Below are 21,131 nucleotides of genomic sequence, written 5' to 3'. Positions count from 1 at the left end.
GGCACTTGAGGGGAGTAGCAGGTGGAAGATCTTGACTGTCTCTCTTCCAAATGAAAATTAGAATAAAAATTTCCAAGCAAGAAGAAGAGAGAAGCCCAGAGAGAGAGAGAGAGACAGCACCCAAGGACGGGGCAGAGGCTGGAGCGCCAAGGGTGCCACCAGCCACCAACTGCTGGACACGGAGGAAGGAGCCTCCCCTAAGGTCTTTGGAAACAGCTTGGTCCCTCTGACACCTCATCTGCAGCTTCTGGCCTCCAGGACCGTGAGCCAATAAACATCTGCCTTGCAAAGCCACTCTGTATGTGACACTTTGTTATTGTCTTCAGTCCACCGTGTTGAATTTTTATAAACGTGCTAGGAGCAGACGGAGGGTGAACGTTAGAAGGTGGGCGTAGGGTGCGCTGGCACTTTCTTCACTACTGAGCACTGTACATGGGGTTGGGGGTGGGTGTTGCGGCACAGTGGGTTACGCTGCTGTGTTGGAAGCCCCCAGCCCGGATCAAGTGCCTGGCACCGAATCCCGCCTCTGCTGCCCAGCCAGCTTTCGGCTGAGGCGCCTGGGAGGCAGCAGACGGTGGCCATGTACGTGGGTTTCTATCCACGTGGGGGACCAGGACCCAGTTCTGTTGATGTGGGCACTGGCTACTGCTTGCCACCCAGAACCCTGTGTCCTGCTGCCCCATCCCCATCAGGGGTCAGGGCTAAGTTCTTTTTAAAAACATTTGTTTTTTAATTTGAGAGGCACACACACACACACACACACACACACACACAGAGCTGCCACCCACTGACTCACCCTCAAATCCCCCCAGCGGCCCCCCTTGGGCTGGGGCTGAAGCCGGGTGCTGGGAACTCAATCCAGACCTCACGCGTGGGCGGCAGGATTACCGGAGCCATCACCACTGGCCCCCGGGTCTGCGTTGTTCCATGGAATCGTTAGAATATTGTGGCAAATCCTTTTCTTAAAAATTCCACTGGATTTTGAGAATTCACATTAAAATCACAACGTGATTGGAGGGGAACTAGCATCAATGCAACATTCATTGTGGCCATCCTGAACCCCAGTGCTGTGCTGCCGTGGGCTGAGCCGCCGCTTCCGGTGGCAGCATCCCGTATGGGCTCCAGTTCGCATCCCGGCTGCTCCACTTCCGATCCAGCTCTCTGCTGATGGCCTGGGAAAGCAGCAGAAGATGCCCAAGTGCTTGGGCCCCTGCACCCATGTGGGAGGCCCAGATGAAGCTCCTGGCTCCAGGCTTTGGCCTGGCTCAGCGCTGGCTGTTGCAGCCATCAGGGGAGTGAACCATTGGATGGAAACACACACTCTCTCTCTACCCTCACTCTGTGTAACTCTTTCAAATAAGTAAATACATCTTTAAGAAAAAAAATCCTGGAAAAGAGTCTTTTCGTGCATTCAAATAGTCATTATGATTATTATTTATTTATTTGAAAGGCAGAGTTACAGAGAGGCTGAAGTAGAAAGAGAGACAGAGAGAGCGGTCTTTCATCTGCTGGTTCACTCCCCAAATGACCACAACAGCCAGAACTGAGCTGATCCGAAGCCAGGAGCCAGGGACTTCTTCCAGGTCTCCCACATGGGTGCAGGGGCCCAAGGACCTGGGCCATCTTCTACTGCTTTCCCAGGCCACAGCAGAGAGCTGGATGAGAAGAGGAGCAGCCAGGACTTGAACCAGCACCCATATAGGATGCTGGCACTGCAGCCAGTGGCCTTACCCATGCTGTGCCACAGTGCCAGCCCCAAAAATACTTTTTTCAAACCACATTTGGCTGGCACCGCGGCTCACTAGGCTAATCCTCTGCTTGTGGTGCCAGCACCCCATGTTCTAGTCCCAATTGGGGCACTGGATTCTGTCCCGGTAGCCCCTCTTCTAGGCCAGCTCTCTGCTGTGGCCCGGGAGGGCAGTGGAGGATGGCCCAAGTGCTTGGGCCCTGCACCCCATGGGAGACCAGGAGAAGTACCTGACTCCTGGCTTTGGATCAGCCCAGCGCCGGCCATAGCGGCCATTTGGGGGGTGAACCAACAGAAGGAAGACCTTTCTGTCTCTCTCTCTCTCACTGTCTAACTCTGCCTGTCAGAAAGAAAAAAAAAAACGGGTTTGGGAGGGTGGCCAGAGTTGCGGCACAGTGATGCCGGCATCCCATATCAGAGTATCGGCTCAAGTCCCGGCTGCTCCCTGCTAATGGCCTGGGAAAGCAGCAGTGGATGAAGGCCCAAGTGCTTGGGCCCCTGCCATCCAGGAGACCTGGATGGAGTTCCTGGCTCCTGGCTTTGGCCTGGTCCAGCTCCAGTCATTGTGGGCGTTTGGGGAGTGAACCAGCAGATGCAATCTCTCTGTCTCTGTCTTTCTCTGTAACTTGGCCTTTTAAATAAACAAATAATCTTTTAAAAACACACACACACTTGGGCCTCAGGGGTACAGAACTGGCTTAACCATAATCGCTGGCCATCAGCACACACGCTTTCCACGTGTGGCGATTGTTCAACTGTCCCTTGTCTTCAAATCCGCTGCTCCTTGCTGGGCTGGGCCCATCCGCGAGGAGACTTAACCCATCTGCGCTTCGCCACGTGGCAGTGCGAGACTCTGCCTGTAGGGGGCGCCAGAGCCAACGCGGAAGCCTGCAGGAGGGCTTGCTCCCGGCGGCTTCCCAGCATCCCCCAGCCGCTCTTCCTTGCCCTGTCTGGGGCAGGCCCTTCCTGTCCAAGCAGCTCCTCTACTGTGTGTGCCACGCTTGCACACGCTCAGAGACGCCAGACCGTGTGGCCAGAACCCTCTGCTGAGAAGCTGTCCAGTCCCTGGGGGCCCCTGAGCCCACGGACACCAGCAGCAGCTGGGCAGGGAGCGACCCCGGTCAGAGTCTGTGAGGCCCGTCCTCCTAATAATCCCTGACACCAGCACCCTTTGATCTTCCTGCCCCAGGGCAGGTAGCTGCTCCCCGTGCTGCAGTCTGACCTCCATCATGGACGACTTATCCCTAAGTGATATTTCTTCATATTTCACCTCTGCGTGATAGCTGACGAGATTTCTGTCTCCTGCGTACCCCTGACTTCCGTGGTCTCTCCATGGAAGCCCATCTTCAGAGCCGGCTTCGGGGAAGGGGTTAGCGGTGGGAGGAGCTTGCCAGGGAGGTGTGGGATGCCCCCAGCCCGCCCGTAGCTTGCTGGCGGCTTCGTGGTCAAGCATGGATCGTCATCCGTGATCGGATACGGCTGCAGCTCCAGTGGAAGGCAGTGCCGCGGGCAACGCGCGACTGCTGTGGTTGGCCACTGGGCTCCACGATGTCCACCAGGGCAAGGTATGTAGTGCAAGAACGTGGCATCCCATCACAGTCAGCCAGGGAGCATCGGCCAGGCTTCTGGACTTGGGAGTCGCCTCCCTCCCTCCCTCCCCCCCCTCCCTCTCCCTCTCTCCCTCCCTCTCTCTCTCTCCCTCTCCATCTCTCTCCCTCTCCCTCTCCATCTCTCTCCCTCCCTCCCTCTCCTCTCCCTCCCTCCCTCCCTCCCTCCCTCCCTCTCTCCCCCCTCTCCCCCTCTCTCCCTCTCTCTCTCCCTCTCTCGCTCCCTCTCTCTCCCTCTCCATCTCTCTCCCTCTCTCCCTTTCTCTCTCCCTCCCTCCCTCTCCTTCTCTCTCTCCCTCTCTCCCTCCCTCTCTCTCCCTCTCCATCTCTCTCCCTCTCCCTCTCCATCTCCCTCCCTCTCTCCCTCCCTCCCTCCCTCCCTCTCTCCCCCCCTCTCCCTCTCTCTCTCTCCCCCCCTCTCCCTCTCTCTCTCCCTCCCTCTCCCTCTCTCTCTCTCTCTCTCCGTCTCTCTCCCTCTCGCTCTCTCCCTCCCTCCCTCTCTCTCCCTCTCTCCCCCCTCCCTCTCTCCCTCTCTCTTCCCCTCCCTCTCTCTTTCCCTCTCCCTCTCTCCCCCCTCCCTCTTTCCCTCCCTCTCTCTCCCTCTCTCCCTCCCCCTCCCTCTCTCTCTCCCTCTCTCTCTCATCCTTCATCTTATCCAATGTCGTGGCTTTCAGTACTACATCCGTGTTCCCATATTTGTCCCATGGTCTCCTGGAAACATCTCGAACTTAACCTCTGTCAGCCTGTTCTGGGCTTCTCTGCCAGCTGGTTCCTTCTTCGCCGTTTCCACATCTACCCTGCGTCACAGGGGGTGCCTCTCTGGAAGTGTCCTCAGCTCCCACGGTCCCGCCCGGTGACCGCAGCCCCTGGAGTCGGACATCACTTCCTGCCTTTGTCCTTTCCGCCCAAGGTCTCAGTGCTTCCTGCCTCTGCTGGTCCTTGGCGTCAGCTCCCCTGGGACTTCCATCAACCGATGCAACCAATCCCCGACCTCAAATTCTTTTTTTTTTTTTTTTTTAGATTAATTTTATTTGAAAGAGTTACAGAGAGAGGCCTTCCATCTGCTGGTTCACTCCCCAGTTGGCTGCAACAGCTAGAGCTGTGCTGATCCGAAGCCAGGAGCCAGGAGCTTCTTCCAGGTCTCCCACGGGGGTGCAGGGGCCCAAGGACATGGGCCATCCTCCACTGCTTTCCCAGGCCACAGCAGAGAGCTGGATCAGAAGAGGAGTGGACCACAGACCACGGCTTTACCCACTGCGCCGCACCGCCGGCCCCTGTAGAGGCTATTTCCCGATTGGTCTCAATTGCTCAGTTCTTGGTGCCAGGCACAGCCTGGGGAAACAGAAGCTCAGGATGCAAGTCTGGGCCTTGGGGGTCCACCTGCTGGCCGCACTGCTCAGTGAGGCGACACGGTCTTTGTGGACTGCAAGTCGGCTTGGGGAAAAGCTGATGGGGTTGCGGTTGTCTGTGGGGTCGCGTTTATCCGCGGCATGCAGTAGCATTGTTCCTTTAAATCGCTTCCTTTGGTTGCCCAGTAGATGAGCGAATCCAAAGGAGTTAAGAAAACAATCGTTGTTGGGGCCGGTGCTGTGGCATAGGGGGTAAAGTTGCCACCTGCAGTGCCGGCATCCCATATGGGCACCGGTTCAAGTCCTGGCTGCTCCACTTCTGATCCAGCTCTCTGCTATGGCCTGGGAGAGCAGTGGAAGATGGCCCAAGTCCTGGGGCCCCTGCACCCACATGGGAGACCTGGAAGAAGCTCCTGGCTTCAGATCAGTGCAGCTCCGGTCATTGCAGCCTCTTGGGGAGTGAACCAGAAGGTGGAAGACTCTCTCTCTCTCTCTCTGCCTCTCTTTCTCTCTCTGTAACTCTAACTTTCAAATAAATAAATGAATCTTTAAAAAAAGGAAAACAGTCAGCTGGTGCCGCGGCTCACTAGGCTAATCCTCCGCCTGCGGTGCCGGCACACTGGGTTCTAGTCCCAGTCAGGGCGCCGGATTCTGTCCCGGTTGCCCCTCTTCCAGGCCAGCTCTCTGCTGTGGCCAGGGAGTGCAGTGGAGGATGGCCCAAGTGCTTGGGCCCTGCACCCCATGGGAGACCAGGAGAAGCACCTGGCTCCTGCCATCGGATCAGCGTGGTGCGCCGGCCGCGGCGGCCATTGGAGGGTGAACCAACGGCAAAGGAAGACCTTTCTCTCTCTCTCTCTCTCTCTCTCTCTCTCTCTGTCCACTCTGGCTGTCAAAAATAAAGAAAGAAAGAAAGAAAAAAAGAAGACAGTCGCTGCGCTAGGCCAGTGTCCCGGAGCCGTCAGTGATGAGGCTGTGGGCCAGCACGGCTATTTCTGTCACACTGGGAAGATGACGTAAAGAAACCGATGAGCTCAGCACTCGGAATTCTCAGCTCAAGGACCGCAGTGTTCCGATGGGGCCTGGAATTAACCTCTTTTCTCTCTCGGCTGGGAAAGACGTGGCTGAGCGTCAGGCCCCGAATGGAATCAGGTGGCCGGCAGCACGCAGGAAGATCGACCTCGTTCTCTGCCGATTTCGTTAAATCGGGGACAGCACAGCGGAGGAGCAGGACGGGGACTCGCGCATTTGGTGATGGTGAGTGATGCTGAGAGCGGTGAACCCCGTGGGAGCGGCCCCTCCCCTGCGGGAGAGCATCGGCTCTGCTTTGCTTAAAGACCTTTTTAAAAACTGATTTCTGAGCCTGGGGTCCGTGCAGGAGGCGGAAGAGCATCTAGAAGGGAAGGAGCAGCCCCTGCCCGGTCTCCAACATGAGCTCCGACCTCGGAGTGTTCAGCCCAGCGGTTCAGACGCCGGCATCCCCCTCGGGAGTAGCTGGTTCACAGCCAGCCTCCGCTCCTGCCGCCGGCTTCCTGCTGGTGTGCACCGGCGATGGCGCAAATAGTCGGGCCCCTGCTGCCACATGTGGAAGGTCTCAGTTGAAATTTTGGCTGCTGGCTCAGCCCAGCCATTCTGAGCATTTGGGGAGTGAGCCAGTACAACCTTGTCTGTCTGACGTTAAAATTTACATTAAAAAAATTTCCAGGGCTGGTGCCGATGCATCCTGGGTGAAGTTGCCGCTTGCAGCGCCGCCATCCCATACGGGCGCCGGTTCAAGTCCCGGCTGCTCCACTTCCAATCCAGCTCTCTGCTGTGGCCTGGGAAAGCAGTAGAAGATGGCCCAAGTCCTTGGGCCCCTGCACCACGTGGGAAGACCTGGAAGAAGCTCCTGGATCCTGGCTTCAGATCTGCACGGCTCTGGCCGTTGCAGCCAACTGAGGAGTAAACCAGCGGATGGACGACCTCTTGACCTCTCTCTCTCTCTACCTCTGCCTCTCCTTCTCTCTCTGTTTAACTCTGACTTTCAAATAAATAAATAAAATCTTTTTTAAAAATTGCCCTATATCCCAATCAATGCATTTTCTTTTTTTTAAAGATTTATTTATTTAAATGAAAGGCAAAGTTACAGAGAGGCAGGGGCAGGGAGAGAGAGGTCTTCCATCTGCTGGTTCACTCCCCAGATGGCCACAATGGCTGGAGCTGAGCTGATTCAAAGCCGGGAGCCAGGAGCGTCTTCCAGGTCTTCCACAGCACCAGCTCCTCAATTTATTTCTTCCTTCCTTCCTTCCTTCCTTCCTTCCTTCCTTCCTTCCTTCCTTCCTTCCTTCCTTTCTTTCTTTCTTTCTTTCTTTCTTTCTTTCTTTCTTTCTTTCTTTCTTTCTTTTTCTTTCTTTCTTTCTCTTCCCTCCCTCCCTCCCTCCCTCCCTCCCTCCCTCCCTTCCTTCCTTCCTTCCTTTCTCTGTCTCTCTCTCTTTCTTTTTCTTTTTTATTTGACAGGTAGAGTTGGAGAGAGAGAGAGAGACAGAGACAGAGAGAAAGGTCTTCTTCCGTTGGTTCACTTCCCAAATGGCCGCTACGGCCGGAGCTACACCGATCCGAAGCCAGGAGCCAGGTGCTTCCTTCTGGTCTCCCATGCGGGTGCAGGGCCCAAGGACCTGGGCCATCTCCCACTGCTGTCCCAGGCGATAGCAGAGAGCTGGATCGAAAGTGGAGCAGCCGGGACTAGAACTGGTGCCCGTATGGGATGCCGGCACTTCAGGCCAGAGCTTCAACTCACTGTGCCACAGCGTCGGCCCCAATAAATCTTTTGATAAAACTTTTTAAATCTCTTTTTTTCTATCATTCAAAAATTATTTTTGATATGGTTCTCTGTATAATTCTTTGCTGGCCTTAATACAACAGAATATTTTTATGATGTTCTCCTAATTGACAGGTTAGCTGGATACAAAATTATTGTTCCAAGTTCTTTTCTTTCAAGAATTTGGAGCTATTTCCTTGTATTCTTGCATCCAGAGTTGCTGTTGATAAATGTGATAGAAATCTAATTCTGTCTCTTCCTGTGTAATTTTTTCATTCTTTCCAGAAGCCTTTATTATTTTCTGTTGTGTTGCTACATTTGATTGTGGTATGTATTTTCCTTTTCCTTAGTAACCTGAGGCTTCTTGACTTTTTCTTATCATTTTAAAAAAGATTTACTTATTTGAAAGTCAGAATTACAGAGAGAGAGAGAGAGAGAGAGAGAGAGAGAGGTATTCCATCTGCTGGTTCACTTCTCCAATGGCCACAATGGCCAGATTGAAGCCAGGAGCTTCTTCTGGGTCTCCCATGTGGGTGCAGGGGCCCAAGCACTTGGGACATCTCCCGCTGCTTTCCCAGGCACATTAGCAGGGAGCTGGATCAGAAGCGGAGCAGCCGGGACTTGAACCAGTGGCCGTATGGGATGCCAATGTTGCAGGCAGCAGCTTTACCCACTGCGCCACGCCGCCAGCCCCATCTCGACTTTTTTCGATTCCAGGGCATTTGCCATGATTTCTCTGGTTGGCAGTTTGGGAATAGGACCCACTTGTCAACAGCAAGTTCCCGATGTGTCACTCGCGCCTCTACCCAGAGCCTGGAGGTCACCTCATGCAGTCCTTCAGGCGCACCTGCATTTTGACCGGGACCCGTCGCCATAGGTCAGGTTTGGAATTTTCCACTTGGGCATCACCCAGCGCTCACGACATTTCAGATTCCTGGACTAAGGATGCTCAGCCCGCAGCAGCATCAGCCCCTCCCCGGCCGGACGGCGGTGAAGCAAGTCGTGGTGGGCACAGAACGTGGTGCACAACGCAGCCCCCTTGATGCCAAAAAGGAGACAGAATTCATGCCAGCATGAGGGGCCATTTATTGTTCAGGGGCTGGGCCCCCACGTTTAGGGGGAGTCCCCCCGCTGCTTCCTCCCCCCATGGTCCCCGTGGAGCCCTCAAGTGGCAAGCTGCTGATCTGGTCGTGCAGGGAGCACATCTTTAAGTGCAGGTAGTCCAGAGCGGCCACCTTCTCCCTGAAATGATAGCCGCCGGCAGTTGGCGCCGCAGGGCCGGGTGCGGGGCAACGGGAGCGGAAGGCGGGGCCAGGCCTTTCCCCCCAAGACCTCACCCTCCTCCCATGCCCTCAGCCTCCTCCTCACTCCGGCTTCATCTTGTCCGTCAGCAGCAGGTTCTTGGCCCGCAAGGCCTCGTCTTGGGCCAGTCGAAGGGTGGAGCTCAGGGCCTCTGCCCTGACGTGTTTGGCCAAGGCTTGGCGCTCCAGCTCCTGGGGAGAGGAGTGTAGGCGCCGCTGGGCTTGCCGGACCGGGCTGGGGGTGGAGGGGAGCTGGGTCGCGGAGGGCAAGGGGCAGAGTGCCATGGGGCCCGCGCTCCTCCCGCAGAGGCTCCCCTTCAGTGCCTCGGGGCTGAGACCAACCAGCGCCCCACAGTGCGCCAGCCTCCAAGCCCCACTGTGTGTTCACCCTGTAGCTGCCCTGCAGTCTGCCCCGGAAGCACACCTAGGTCCCAGCAAGCACTAGGGCGTGGCTATCACAGTGTCCCTTAACGCCCAGGACCACCCTGCCTTTCGTGCCTATGATCCCACCATCCCATGAGTTTCTGTACCCCATGATTCCCAAGACCCCCCCTCCCCGCCCCGTGTCTCCTGGCCGGCATCTCGCCAAGACCCCCGGTGTGCTCTGTTCTCTCCATCTCACTGCACTGAGCCCAGGGCCTCGCCCGCATTGCGCCTGCAGCCATGTCACCTCCCATCCAGCCTCACTCAAGTCATATCCCATCATGCACTAGGCCAATATCCCACAATGCACCAGTCTCTAGGTTCCATAATGCGCCAGGAACCAGTGCAACGCCCTAGGAAGCGCTGTGGCTCCATTTCCCTTCATGCAGTAGCTTCCTGTGGCCCGGCCCTCTGTCTGACCCCAGGATATCTGACTCCTAGGATCCCAAAACATAGACTGCCTCTCATCGGCTCTACAGGAAACCGGGCCTCTGTTCCTTGGAGCTTCAGGCTGCTGTCTGTACGCTGTGTCCCATGATGCACCTGTCCAATGTCCCATCATGCTTTGGGCCCATGTCCATCACTCAAGCTCTATAACACTGAGCCTATGAGCACCAAGCTGTTTGTCCCTCCCCCTCTCATGCATTCGGGACACCCCTGTGCTCGGGTCTCCCCCGCCCCCTGTCCTGACAGCAGTGAAGTGGCCCGTGGTGCCTGGTACCAGTATCTTCTTGTGTAGCCTCTGACAGCTGGGGCAGGCAGGAGCCAGGCCCCTCTGCTTCACTTCGTCCACCAGTGGGGTCAGTGCTCGCTCCAGTAGCTGCTGCAGGGACTCCGTGGACAACTGCTGCCCCTGGCTGGGGGAGGGGTGGTACCAGATGCAGGAGGCCCCACACTGACCTGCCTGCCTCCGCCACCCGGGAGGCCGTCCCGCAGGGCAGCAGTGTGCACCCCCACAATGCCCTGGGCACCCCACTGCCGAAGGTCATCAGACAGCCCTGGGTTTCCAAACGTGCATTTCCCACAATGCCGTGGTGCTGCGTTTGTATCTGTCACGCCTTTCCGGAGCTGGCAGGACACTGACTTCCCCTTGTTGAAAGGGAGGAGAGGCAGCTCCCAGAGCACGCAGCTCCCGCCCGCCCTTCGCGAACGCCCGTCGGGGCCCAGAGGGCATCCTGGGGCAGGCCCTGCCCCCTCACCTGGCGCAGCGGGCGCAGGAGCCTTGAGGGGACCGATCCAAAGTCACGGAGAGGTCGGGCCCCCTTCGGGAGTTCTGGAATTGCCGCCCCAGCTCCTCCAGAATCGGTTTCACCGGGCCTAGCCCCTCCAGTTCGCTCCTGAGAGAAGCCACGGATACGGCCGACCGCTCCACCCTGAGGCAGAGTGACCAGTGCTGCAGCGAGGCCCCCAGGCCCCCACCCATTACCAGCCCCAGGTCCCCGGCACGCTGCCTGCCAGCCCCTCTGCCCGTCATTTAAAGGTGTGGAACCCACTTCTCTCATTGGTTCCATCCCTTGGGCAGGGCACGCCCCCTTGCTCTTAATTGGCGCTGCTCCACGTCAGTATTTGGTCGGGCACACTTGATTGGCCCCGCCCGGCTTGGCCCCGCCCCAGCCCCGCCCCTCGCGTACATGGTGCACAGTTCGTCCGCACGGCCTCGCAGCTCCTGCAGGCCCCGCGCCGTCTGCGCCTGCTCGCGCTGCGCCCGCTCCCACTGGCCGAGAAAGCCGTCCAGCCTGCCGCCCAGCCCCCCGAGCAGCCGCAAGGCCTCCTGCACGGCGCCCTCCTCCTGGTGCCAGCGGGCGGTCAGCGAGGACACCTCCCTCCTGTGGGGTCAGAGAGGGGTGCGGTGGGAGCCGGGTTGGGACACGCCGCAGTGACCCCGCCTCCCACCCGATCTCCACACTCTCCCCTGCCCTGCTGTCCTCCAGAGCTCCCCCATCTGCTATTCCGGCCCTGCCACTGTCAGGGCTCCAAGCTCCACCCCGCTCCCCCAGGCAGGACCTTGCCAAGGCATCGCTCACCCCGGGCCTGCGCCTCTAGGAGAGGAGATGCCACCCACAGACCTAAGACACGGGTTCTTCCAAGTCCCCTCAGCCCCTCCTGGCTGCACCCCCTGCATGCTCTCCGCTGTAGGTGCCTTCTCTAAGTCCCGTCTCCACCTCCACCGTGGCTCAGGCCCCGCCCCTCGAGGCCCCGCCCACCTCCCTACCCCTTGCCCCGCCCTCGAGCCCCGCCCGCCCCGGTTTAGCGCTCGCCGGGGCCGCGTGCTACGTCGCACCTCAGCTCCTCGAGGCCGGCGGACACCTTCTGCAGCTCCTGCTCGCTCACGTGGGGGCTCTCGCCAGCCCGGGGCCCCACGCCCCAGCCGCCGGGGGCCAGGCCGCGCGGCCTCGGGGGCTCGTCAGGGCTCCCCGGCGGGCCCGAGCAGCCCTGGGGCGGCGCCGCGGGACCCAGGCCGTGCCGGGAGAGGCCGGCTTCCAGCTTCTGCTCCAGCTCCTGTAGCTCCGCCTCCTGCCTGCGCGGGGTCTCGTCCTGCAGCTGCTGCTGGAGGTAGCGCAGCTTCTCCTGGGCGCGGGTGGGGGAGGGCGGGGCGGTCACTGCGGCCAGCCCACGCGTCCACCCCCAGGTCCGCGCGGGAGTCCCGAGGGAGAGGAGCGGGCCCGGACCAGCCGCACCCTTCGAGGCCCGGCTGGAGGCGTGGCCCGTGCCTGTCCTCTGCCCCCAGCCTCCTGGGTGTCAGAGGCCCGTGCGCTTCCCCGGGGTTGCGTGGGGGACAGCGGTGGCCGCGTGCACGGGGCGGGCTCAAGTGCGTGACTGCACGCAGGATGGGGCGCCCATCAGAATCCCTCTTGGTGGAGCGCCGGTGTGCATGAGCGACAGGGGCACGTGGTGGCGCCCCAGGCCCCCGGGCGTCCGGCCTTGAGACCCCCCCCGCCCCGCCCACTTGCCTCCAGCATGGCGGAGTTCTGCTTCAGGAGGTTGGTCTTCATTTCCGCGTCCTCCACCGACCGCGTCACCTTCCGGCAGTTCTCCTGGGTCAGGACACCAGGGCGCCGGCCCTGCCTTCCCATTCCAGTTCCGCCCGCCGGCCCTCGGCCTCGCTGCTTTGCCCTGGGCTCCCCCCGGCACGTCTGCTCTGCAGCCCGGCTCCCGCCTCGGCCAGACCGGCCCTGCGCTGGCCTCCTCCCGGCCCTGTCCCCGCCCCGCGCCCCGGTCCTGGGCCCCGGGTCTCACCTTGAGCTGGCTGCAGTATCCTTCCAGCTCCTCGGCCTCCTGCCGCCTTCGCTCCAGGTTCTCGCTCAGCACCGAGCACTCGCTCTGGGGCGTGCAAGGGTGGGGGGATCAGCTAAGGCGGCGGGGACAGCCCGTGATAGGCAGGATCCCCCTGACCATGTGGAGGCTTGGCCCTGGAGGAAGGGGCGGTACCATGAGGGGGGGGCTCCTACCTGCAGGGTCTGCACGTGCTGGTTGACCCGCGTGGTCCTTTCCTTCAAGCTGGTGATGGAGTCTTTGGCACGGACCAGTCCGCTGTTGACCCCGCTCTGGAGGAGAGAAGGAGATGGGGACACACTCAGGCGAACCCCAACCCTCAGAGACGCCTTCTGCAGCTGCCAAGCCCTGCTCACTCCTGGACTTTGCCTTGGAGTGGCTGTGTGGCCTTGGCGTGGGGACTGCACGTCCTTGATTCTGAATATTCCGGCTGGTTCTGACCACGTGACCTGTTCCAGCCAATGGGAGGGAGTAAGTGGCCCGATGTGGCACTGGTGATGAGCTGAAAGGATCCGCTAAGCCCTCCCACATCTGCCTTTGCAAGAGCTGCAGGGTGACAGTGGAAGAACTAGCTGGGTGCTCCCTGCTGATGCGCCTGGGAGGGCAGCAGAGGACGGCCCCAGTGCCTGGGCCCCTGCACCCGCGTGGGAGACCCGGATGAAGTTCCAGGGTCCTGGAGGCGGACATTTGGCCCAGTGATTAAGATGCCTCTTAGGGATGCCTGCACCTGTATCACAGTGCCTAGGTTCAAGAGCCGGCTTTGCCTTCCGTTCCAGCCACCTGCTAGTGTGCGCCCTGGGGGGTAGCAGGTGGCAACTCAGTGGGGTCCCTGGCGCCCAGGTGGGAGACCTGGGTTGAGTTGCCAGCCCCTGGCTTTTGCAGGCACTCAGGGGTGAGGCAGTGAATGGGAGATTTTCCTGCGTCTCTGTCTCTCACTTTTCAAATAAATGATTTTTTAATTAAAAACAAAATCACAAAATATAGTCAGAGAAATGGCAAGGGAATTTAATTCTAGTGGTACACTAGAATATGTCAGTCTAATACAAAAGATGGCAGGGTTGATTAACAGCATATAAAATAAATAGCAAGCTGGGAGAAGAAAGGCCCTCCTTATCAGTAATTAAACTAAAAGGATCAGGACAGATAGTGCGGCACCGTGGGTGGAGCTACTGCTTGGGATGCCCCTTCCTCTTCTCTCTCTTTCTTTTTTTAAGATTTATTCATTTGAAAGTCAGAGTTATACAGAGAGAGAAGGAGATGCAGAGAGAGAGAGAGAGAGAGAGAGAGAGGTCTTCCATCCGCTGGTTCACTCCCCAGCTGGCTGCAATAGCTGGAGCTGCACCAATCCGAAGCCAGGAGCCAGGAGCTTCCTCCAGGTCTCCCACGCGGGTGCAGGGGCCCAAGGACCTGGGCCATCTCCTACTGCTTTCCCAGGCCATAGCAGAGAGCTGGATGGGAAGTGGAGCAGCCGGGACTTGAACCGGTGCCCTTATGGGGTGCCGGCACTGCAGGTGGTGGTTTTACCCGCTGCGCCACAGTGCCGGCCTCCCATCTCTTGTACGAGTGCCAGTTTGCGTCCCAGCCGCTCTGCTGCCGATCCAGCCTTCGTGCACATGGAAGGGCGGTGAGTGATGGCCCAAGCACGTGGGTCCTTGGCGCTCACCGGCTCCTGGCTGCTCTGCCGCATTCAGGCTCCCTGCTAATGTGTCCTGGGAGCAGCAATGCCGGCCACCCACGTGGGAGACCCGGATGGAGTTCATGGCTCCTGCTTTCGGCCTGGCCCAGCCCCAGCTGTTGTGAGCATTTGGGGAGGGAACCAGTGGATGAAAGATCTGTGTTCCACTCTTCTTTTTAAATGAATAATTCATAATAAATGGATCGAATATTCCAAAGAAGAGATTGACAGAATGGGTAACAAAACAGCATAATCCAAATACAAACTGTCTACAAGGAGACTCACTTTATTTATTTTTTGTTTATTTATTTATTTTTTGACAGGCAGAGTGGACAGTGAGAGAGAGAGACAGAGAGAAAGGTCTTCCTTTGCCGTTGGTTCACCCTCCAATGGCCACCGCGCTGCGGCCGGCACACCGCACTGATCCGAAGACAGGAGCCAGGTGCTTCTCCTGGTCTCCCATGGGGTGCAGGGCCCAAGCACTTGGGCCATCCTCCATTGCACTCCCGGGCCACAGCAGAGAGCTGGCCTGGAAGAGGGGCAACTGGGACAGAATCTGGCGCCCCGACCGGGACTAGAACCCGGGGTGCTGGCGCCGCAAGGCGGAGGATTAGCCTAGTGAGCCGCGGCGCTGGCCAAGACTCACTTTAAAATTTAATTTTTTATTTGAAAGGCAGAGAGTCACAGAGCAAAAAAGAGAGAGACAAACAGAAATACCCAACCCATAGCAGTGGAGCTGGGCCAGGCAGAAGCCGGGAGCCGGGAGCAGCATCCAGGCCTGGACGTGGGCCGCAGGGGCCCAGCCACGTGAGCCTCTCGGGGGTGCGTTAGCAGGAAGCGGGATCAGGGCAGAGCTGGGCTCCGACACAGGTGCTGCAGTGTAGGAGGTGGGCACCCAGAGGATACAGTGCCTTCACTGCTCTGCCAAGCACCGGGAGGCTCCCTGGAGACGCAAGGGCCTACGTGGTTGAAAGGAAACATGGGGAGAAAATGCAGACACAGCTGCTGGATCCGCGCCTGTGCAGGGCAGAGTAGATTTTAAGGCCGCACTCGATTCTAGGGACGAGAAGGCCAGTTCTTCACGAGGAAGACGCCACACCCAAGAGTTTCAGATAACACGGAGGAAACACAGGACGGAGAGGCGATGGAGGTGCCTCAGCAGTGGTGGCGTGTGGCTTCCGTGCCTGCCTTTGAAGGATGGGGACAACAGCGGGAGAGAGGGCCCGCGAGGAAATGAGAGACGGGTGCTCCAGCCAGTGCCCTCAGACTCCCAGGGGACACTGCCCCCGGCACGGGAGCCGCTCTCTTCCCCAGCGCCCGGGGACAGTCTGCAGGATGCACACATAGCCGCGGAACAGGTCTCGCTAGGTCGGAACCACAGGTGTGTGTGCACCTCTCCTCCGCAGGATGGAATTAAAAATTAAGGGAGGGGCCTGGGGAAACCACCACTTAGGAGGCCTGCGTCCCCCATCGCACTGCCTGCTGGGAGTCCGTGCTGGTCTTTGCTTCCTGTCCAGCTCCCTGCTAATTCACCGTGGGTGCAGCAGATCATGGCCCGAGTACTTGGTCCCTGCCGCCCACTTGGGAGACCTGGGTGGAGCTCCTGGCTCCTGGCTTTGGCCTGGCCCATGGCAGGCATTTAGGGAGTGAACCCGCAGATGGACAATCTCTGTCTCTTCCTCTCTGTCACTCTGTCTTCCAAAAATAAAATCTTAGAAAAAAAAAGAAACTAGGACAAAGTGGGGGTGGGGTGGGGTGCATGTTTGGCCTTGCAGTCGGGGTGTTGGTTAGGCTGTGCACACCCACATCTGAGTGCTTGGGTTTGATTCCAGCCTCCTGCTAGTGCAGACCCTGGGCTGCAGAAGGTGATGGCCCAAGTGGTTAAACCCTACCTCCTGGCTTCAGCCCAGGCCTGGCCACTACAGGCATTTGGGGAGTGCAGCAGTATAGATGGTCTCTCTCTCTCTCTCTCTCTCTCTCTCTCTCTCTCTCTCTCTGACTTTCAAAAAATAAATTTTACAAAAAAGAAACTCCAACAGGAGCAAACCAAAACCAAAGCTAGCGGAAGGAACAAACACCAGCACAAGGGAAGAAATGCAGTAGAGTATACAAAGAACAGAGAAATTAAAACCAGAAACGTGTCTACTGAGAAGATGGGCAATCTTGACAAATCTTTAGCTAGACTGGATAAGAAAGAAGGAGAGGACACTTAAGTTCCGGAATATCAGGAAGGAAAGGGGGGCATTGCTGCCAACCACACAGGGGCAGACCAAGAAGGAAGGGAGGCAGGACGGGCATTGCTGCCAACCACACAGGGGCAGACCAAGAAGGAAGGGAGGGAGGACTACAGAGGACGCTATGAAGCACCATTTGCCGGCCGGAGAGTAACCTGAATGAAATGGGAAAATGCCTAGAAGCATAAACTGCAAAAACCAACCCAAGAAGAATAAGAAAGTCTGAACAGACGTCTAAAGATGCTGAATTAAATAATAACAATAAAACCACTTCCAGCAAACAACAGCCCAGCCTCAGATGGCTGCACTGGCAAATTCTAGCAATGATTTTTTTTTTTTAAAGCATGGACATCAATCTGTCTGAAATGTTTCCAGAACACAGAAGAGGAGGGGGCAGTTCCTAACTCCATCTGTGGGGCCAGTGACGCCCTGAGACCCCGAGGACCAGCCGAGAGATCAGGACCTGCAGGCCACGGAGGCACCCAGTCTCGCAGTTCCGACACGGGTCAAGGTGCCCTCGTCCCATTTAGCAGCACCTTCTTAGCCCAGCTCCAGCTCAGACTCCAAATTCCAGCTGATGCAGACCCTGGAAGGCGGTGGGGATGGCTCGAGTACTGCCTTCCACCCTTGTGGGAGATCAGGATTGGGCTCCTGGCTCCTGCTTTTGGCCCAAGCCAGGCCATTGCTGGCATTTGTGGAGAGAACCAGTGGATGGAAGTGCCCTCTGTCTCTCAAATAAAATTTAAAAAAGAAAGAAAATACAACCCAATATCCTGTATGGAGAGAGCTGCAGAAATAGTCAACAGAACCTTAGCAAACAGTCCATAGAGGGGTTTGTCCAAGGGAGATTTGTCCCAGAAATTCAAGGTTGGTTCAACGGAGGGACATTCATCAATGTAACAGGACATAGTCATAAAATAAAGGGGCAAACATGAGATCGTGTGCCTAGAGAAAAAGCATTTGATAAAGTCCAAAATGTGGTGTTGAAAACAGATCCACGGGCCGGCACTGCGGCTCACTAGGCTAATCCTCTGCCTGCGGCGCCGGCACACCGGGTTCTAGTCCCAGTCCAGGCACCGGATTCTGTCCCGGTTGCCTTTCTTCCAGGCCAGCTCTCTGCTGTGGCCCGGAAGGGCAGTGGAGGATGGCCCAAGTGCTTGGGCTCTGCACCCCATGGGAGACCAGGAGAAGCACCTGGCTCCTGCCTTCGGATCAGCACAGCGCCAGCCGTAGCGGCCATTTGGGGGGTGAACCAGCGGAAGGAAGACCTTTCTCTCTGTCTCTTTCTCTCACTGTCTAACTCTGCCTGTCACAAACAAACAAACAAACCAAAAACAAAACAAACCAGATGCACGGGGCGGGTGTTTGGTGCGGTGGTCGGGACGCTGCTGTCCCATATCCCAGGGCCGGGGTTTGCGTCCCGGCTGCTCCGCTTCTGAGCTGGCTTCCTGCTAGTGTGCACCCTGGGCAGGCTCAGGCACTTGGGTCTGTGCCTCCCATGTGGGCGACCTGGGGTGGGTTCCTGACTTCAGCCCGGCGTAGCCTTGGAGAGAGGCACGGGGTGAAGAGCGGACGCCTCGCTCTGGAGGGACGGGCTCAGGGGCCGCAGTCCCAGTCGGGCTGGCCGTCCTCAGTCCTGGTGGTCTGGTCCACAACACTGAGTCAGTACCGCACAGCAGATGGAGGGGCTGGTGACAGCCTGGCGGCCACGGCGACAAGAGCGCCGTGAGATGGGGCGCCCGCCGCGCTGGGACAGACCTGTCCCCGTCCAGGCACCTGCTGTGCACGACAGTGGGCGGGGCAGTGCCCAGCCACAGCTCGCCTCGGGTTCCTGCCGCAGGAGTGGCAATGAGGAAGGGCCAACGAGGGGCTGCAGCCGATGATCCCGGCCCGGTGCTTAGGGTGGCAGCGTCAACAGTAGCAACAGAGGAGCAGTGTTCTGGGACAGGGGCCTCAAGGACGCCCCCAGCCACACACGACAGGGACCACTCTGTCCCCTTCCAGAGGGCGGGGCCGCCTTCTCGCTTGCACAGCGCACTGTTTCTCTAGGCCTCCGACTCTCTCTCCTCCAGGGCTGCTCTTGCCTCTGCCTCTCTCCCGCTCTCCCTCCCGGCTTCTCACGCGCGGGCCGCAGCTCCTGCTCTTGCTGCCCCCTCTCGCCGTGGCTGATTGTTCTCCTGATTTCCACCCGCAGCGCAGGGACACGAAGCCCCCTCGGAGGCTGGCGCTCGGTGCAGCCTCACGGCGGGCGAGCTCGCGGCTGCGTCTGGCCCTGATCCGGCTTGCCCAGGGCCCTGTCTGCGGCGTCGCCATCTGCTGGGGATGCGACTCAAATAGCGGTGGTGGGAGGCAGCCGGCTGCAACGGGGGCGGGGCGGGGGGGGGGGAGGAGCCGTCTCCGGCCCTGTGTCCGCCCCGACCGCGCCCGTTCCCTTCCTCCCCTGGCTGATGCCTATACTGAGGCTCCCAGGAGAGAGACGGCGCACAGTACTCGCCGGCAGCTTGTTCTAGCATCCCCGTGGTCGTGGTGGTTGCCGGTCTAATTCTGAGCGTGTGGCCCAGGGCAGCCCAGCGCTGTGCAATTAGAGCCCCGAACTCTGGCCCTGCCCACTCTTGCTCTCCTGTTAGTTTTGCCCGATTCTTAGGTGACCCTTCTCAGAGAGCCACTACTACTCATCCATCAAAGCCTGGTCTCAACGCCGCCTCCTCCAGGAAGCTTTCCCTGATAGCATCCTCTGAGGGCCCCTTCTCAGGGACTCCCCACACCCACCGTGGGGTTTACTGCTCCAGTCCGCGTCCATTGCCCCCAGCACACTGGGAGCTCCCCGATTCCCATCTGGGACCCCAGCCTCGCCCGGCACATCTACAAATAGCCTAACGCACTAATGTCCACCCACCAGCTTCACGGAGACAGCTCCTCCAGGCCTCAGAGCCACCAGGACCTCCTTTTTTTTTTTTTTTTTTTTTTGACAGGCAGAGTGGACAGTGAGAGAGAGAGAGACAGAGAGAAAGGTCTTCCTTTTGCCGTTGGTTCACCCTCCAATGGCCGCCGCGGCCAGCGCGATGCGGCCGGCGCACCGCGCTGATCCGATGGCAGGAGCCAGGAGCCAGGTGCTTTTCCTGGTCTCCCATGGGGTGCAGGGCCCAAGCACCTGGGCCATCCTCCACTGCACTCCCGGGCCACAGCAGAGGGCTGGCCTGGAAGAGGGGCAACCGGGACAGAATCCGGCGCCCCGACCGGGACTAGAACCCGGTGTGCCGGCGCCGCTAGGCGGATGATTAGCCTAGTGAGCTGCGGCGTCGGCCACCAGGACCTCCTGAACTGCAAACCCAGTGCAGTGCCAGCCCCGGCCCCGCGTGTACGCCAGCCGCGCCGCCCTCACCAGTATCTCGGTGATGTCTGGGTCATCCGGAGCCCAGGGAAGCGTCGGGGAGGCGGGGGGCCCGGGCAGCACGAGGGGGCCGCTGTCTTCTGTGGTCGAGTCCGTCCCGGAGGAGTCTGTGGGCTCCACGGCGGCCAGGTTGAGCAGGGACACGTTGGTGCAGGCCGAGGACCGCTTGAGGTTCAGACACCAGTGCATCGGCTCGTGGGACATCCGGGGCTCCACCCTGGGGAGCAGAAAGTTGGGGGTGCAGCCCTGGGAGGCCGGCCCTCCCCGCCTCCCCATTTCCAGCCTCCCCTCTGCCCCTGACTGCTGCTCCACCGCCTGCTTCCTTCCCCTCCCTGGCGCCTTAATCCTCCTCGACCCCACCCTGCCCCTCCCCCCAGCACCCACGGTGGGACCCTGCTCTCTCGGGGGCGGTGCTGGGCGCCAGGTCCGTCCCCGACACAACGTGACTAACCCACCCGTGGAACGACACCGCCTTCTTTTTCTTCGAGATCCCCTTGGCCGGGATGGTCACTCCCCCGGGAGCCTCGGGGACCAGCTGGCAGCGGCTGTCGACCCCCGCCGGGGGGTCCCCGGCCTCGTGGATCTCTTTGGACTGCCAGATCGTCTTCACCACCACACTGGCCATGGCGTGTGGGGGCCCTGCTCCCAGGGGGAGACTTGCCACCTCACTCAGCCCACTGCCCTCCCAGCCTCAGCGCCCCCAGCCTGCCTCACAAAGGACCCCACCACTGGGCCCCAGGGAGGGGTGCCTGCAGACACCCCCTGGGGAGGGGCTCAGTGGAGTCTTCCGGCTGCAGCGGTTCCAAGCCCAAGAGGAGCCAAGCTCGCAGGCGGGGGGTGGGAGAGGGGAGTCAGCTCCATGGGGTCAGCCGGCCCCTGACACTGGCCTGGGACCTGGGAGACCATGGTGGGTGAGGACTCACAGAGTCCCTGGGGCTGCCCTGGAAGACCTGGCACGCACCAGGTGAGAGTGGGGCCGGGGCAGGTGACAGGCACGGAAGCGGGCTGAAGAGGCACGGGAATGGCATTCGTCAGAGTCCATCGCCCCGGGCCCTGGGGGCTCAGGTCCTCCGCGGTGCAGGGACTCTGCCCATGGGGTGCAGGGCCCAAGCACCGAGCTGTGCGACCAGGTTCGTGGAGCCGCTGGGACAGTCCCACGGGCAGAGCAGCTTGAACACAGCACCCCCCCCCCCCCAGTCTGGAGGCTGGGACACAGGGCGGGGCTTGGTGACGCCTGTCCACCTGCCTCCCTGTCTGAACATCCCCTGTTTAAGGATGCCCCCCCCATGACCTCGTCTTAACCCAGTCATCAGCAAAGACCCTCCCCAAGTAAGGCC

The 21,131-nt window shown here is 59.3% G+C and overlaps 1 protein-coding gene across 11 annotated transcripts; it reads right to left on the bottom strand.

Moving 5' to 3' along the window:
* Positions 1 to 8,559: 8,559 nt before the first annotated feature.
* On the bottom strand, positions 8,560 to 20,512 carry TSKS (testis specific serine kinase substrate). Of its 11 annotated transcripts, none has more exons than XM_070063054.1 (11): positions 20,250 to 20,511; positions 19,786 to 20,011; positions 12,671 to 12,766; positions 12,459 to 12,542; positions 12,173 to 12,283; positions 11,503 to 11,789; positions 10,853 to 11,047; positions 10,421 to 10,594; positions 9,943 to 10,078; positions 8,835 to 9,033; positions 8,560 to 8,739 (listed from the first exon to the last, which is right to left on the bottom strand). In XM_070063054.1, exons 1-11 carry the CDS (start codon positions 20,417 to 20,419, stop codon positions 8,705 to 8,707), a joined length of 1,713 nt encoding a protein of 570 aa, XP_069919155.1. In that variant the 5' UTR covers positions 20,420 to 20,511; the 3' UTR covers positions 8,560 to 8,704. The 11 variants fall into 11 exon arrangements, 9 of the variants coding, with proteins under 9 accessions (XP_069919155.1, XP_069919152.1, XP_069919157.1 ...); XM_070063051.1 differs by having other exon boundaries at positions 8,866 to 9,033; positions 20,250 to 20,510; XM_070063056.1 differs by having other exon boundaries at positions 8,835 to 8,990; positions 20,250 to 20,510.
* Between the last annotated feature and the right edge of the window lie 619 nt (positions 20,513 to 21,131).

The sequence above is a fragment of the Oryctolagus cuniculus genome, chromosome 18, assembly GCF_964237555.1.
Source record: "Oryctolagus cuniculus chromosome 18, mOryCun1.1, whole genome shotgun sequence".
Classification (NCBI taxonomy): Eukaryota; Metazoa; Chordata; class Mammalia; order Lagomorpha; family Leporidae; genus Oryctolagus; species Oryctolagus cuniculus.
Note: the sequence above shows the minus strand (reverse complement) of the source record. Positions and strands in the feature narration are given on the sequence as shown.

What these genes read in the sequence shown, in the direction of transcription:
- TSKS (XM_070063049.1), bottom strand. Translation starts at nt 20,419, where the DNA reads ATGGCCAGTGTGGTGGTGAAGACGATCTGGCAGTCCAAAGAGATCCAC. An exon ending in TCCTGCGCCCGCTGCGCCAG is followed by an intron (nt 10,079 to 10,420) that starts GTGAGGGGGCAG and finishes CCCCTCCCCCAG; the next exon opens with CCAGGGGCAGCAGTTGTCCA. An exon ending in ACGGACAAGATGAAGCCGGA is followed by an intron (nt 8,740 to 8,865) that starts GTGAGGAGGAGG and finishes CTATCATTTCAG; the next exon opens with GGAGAAGGTGGCCGCTCTGG.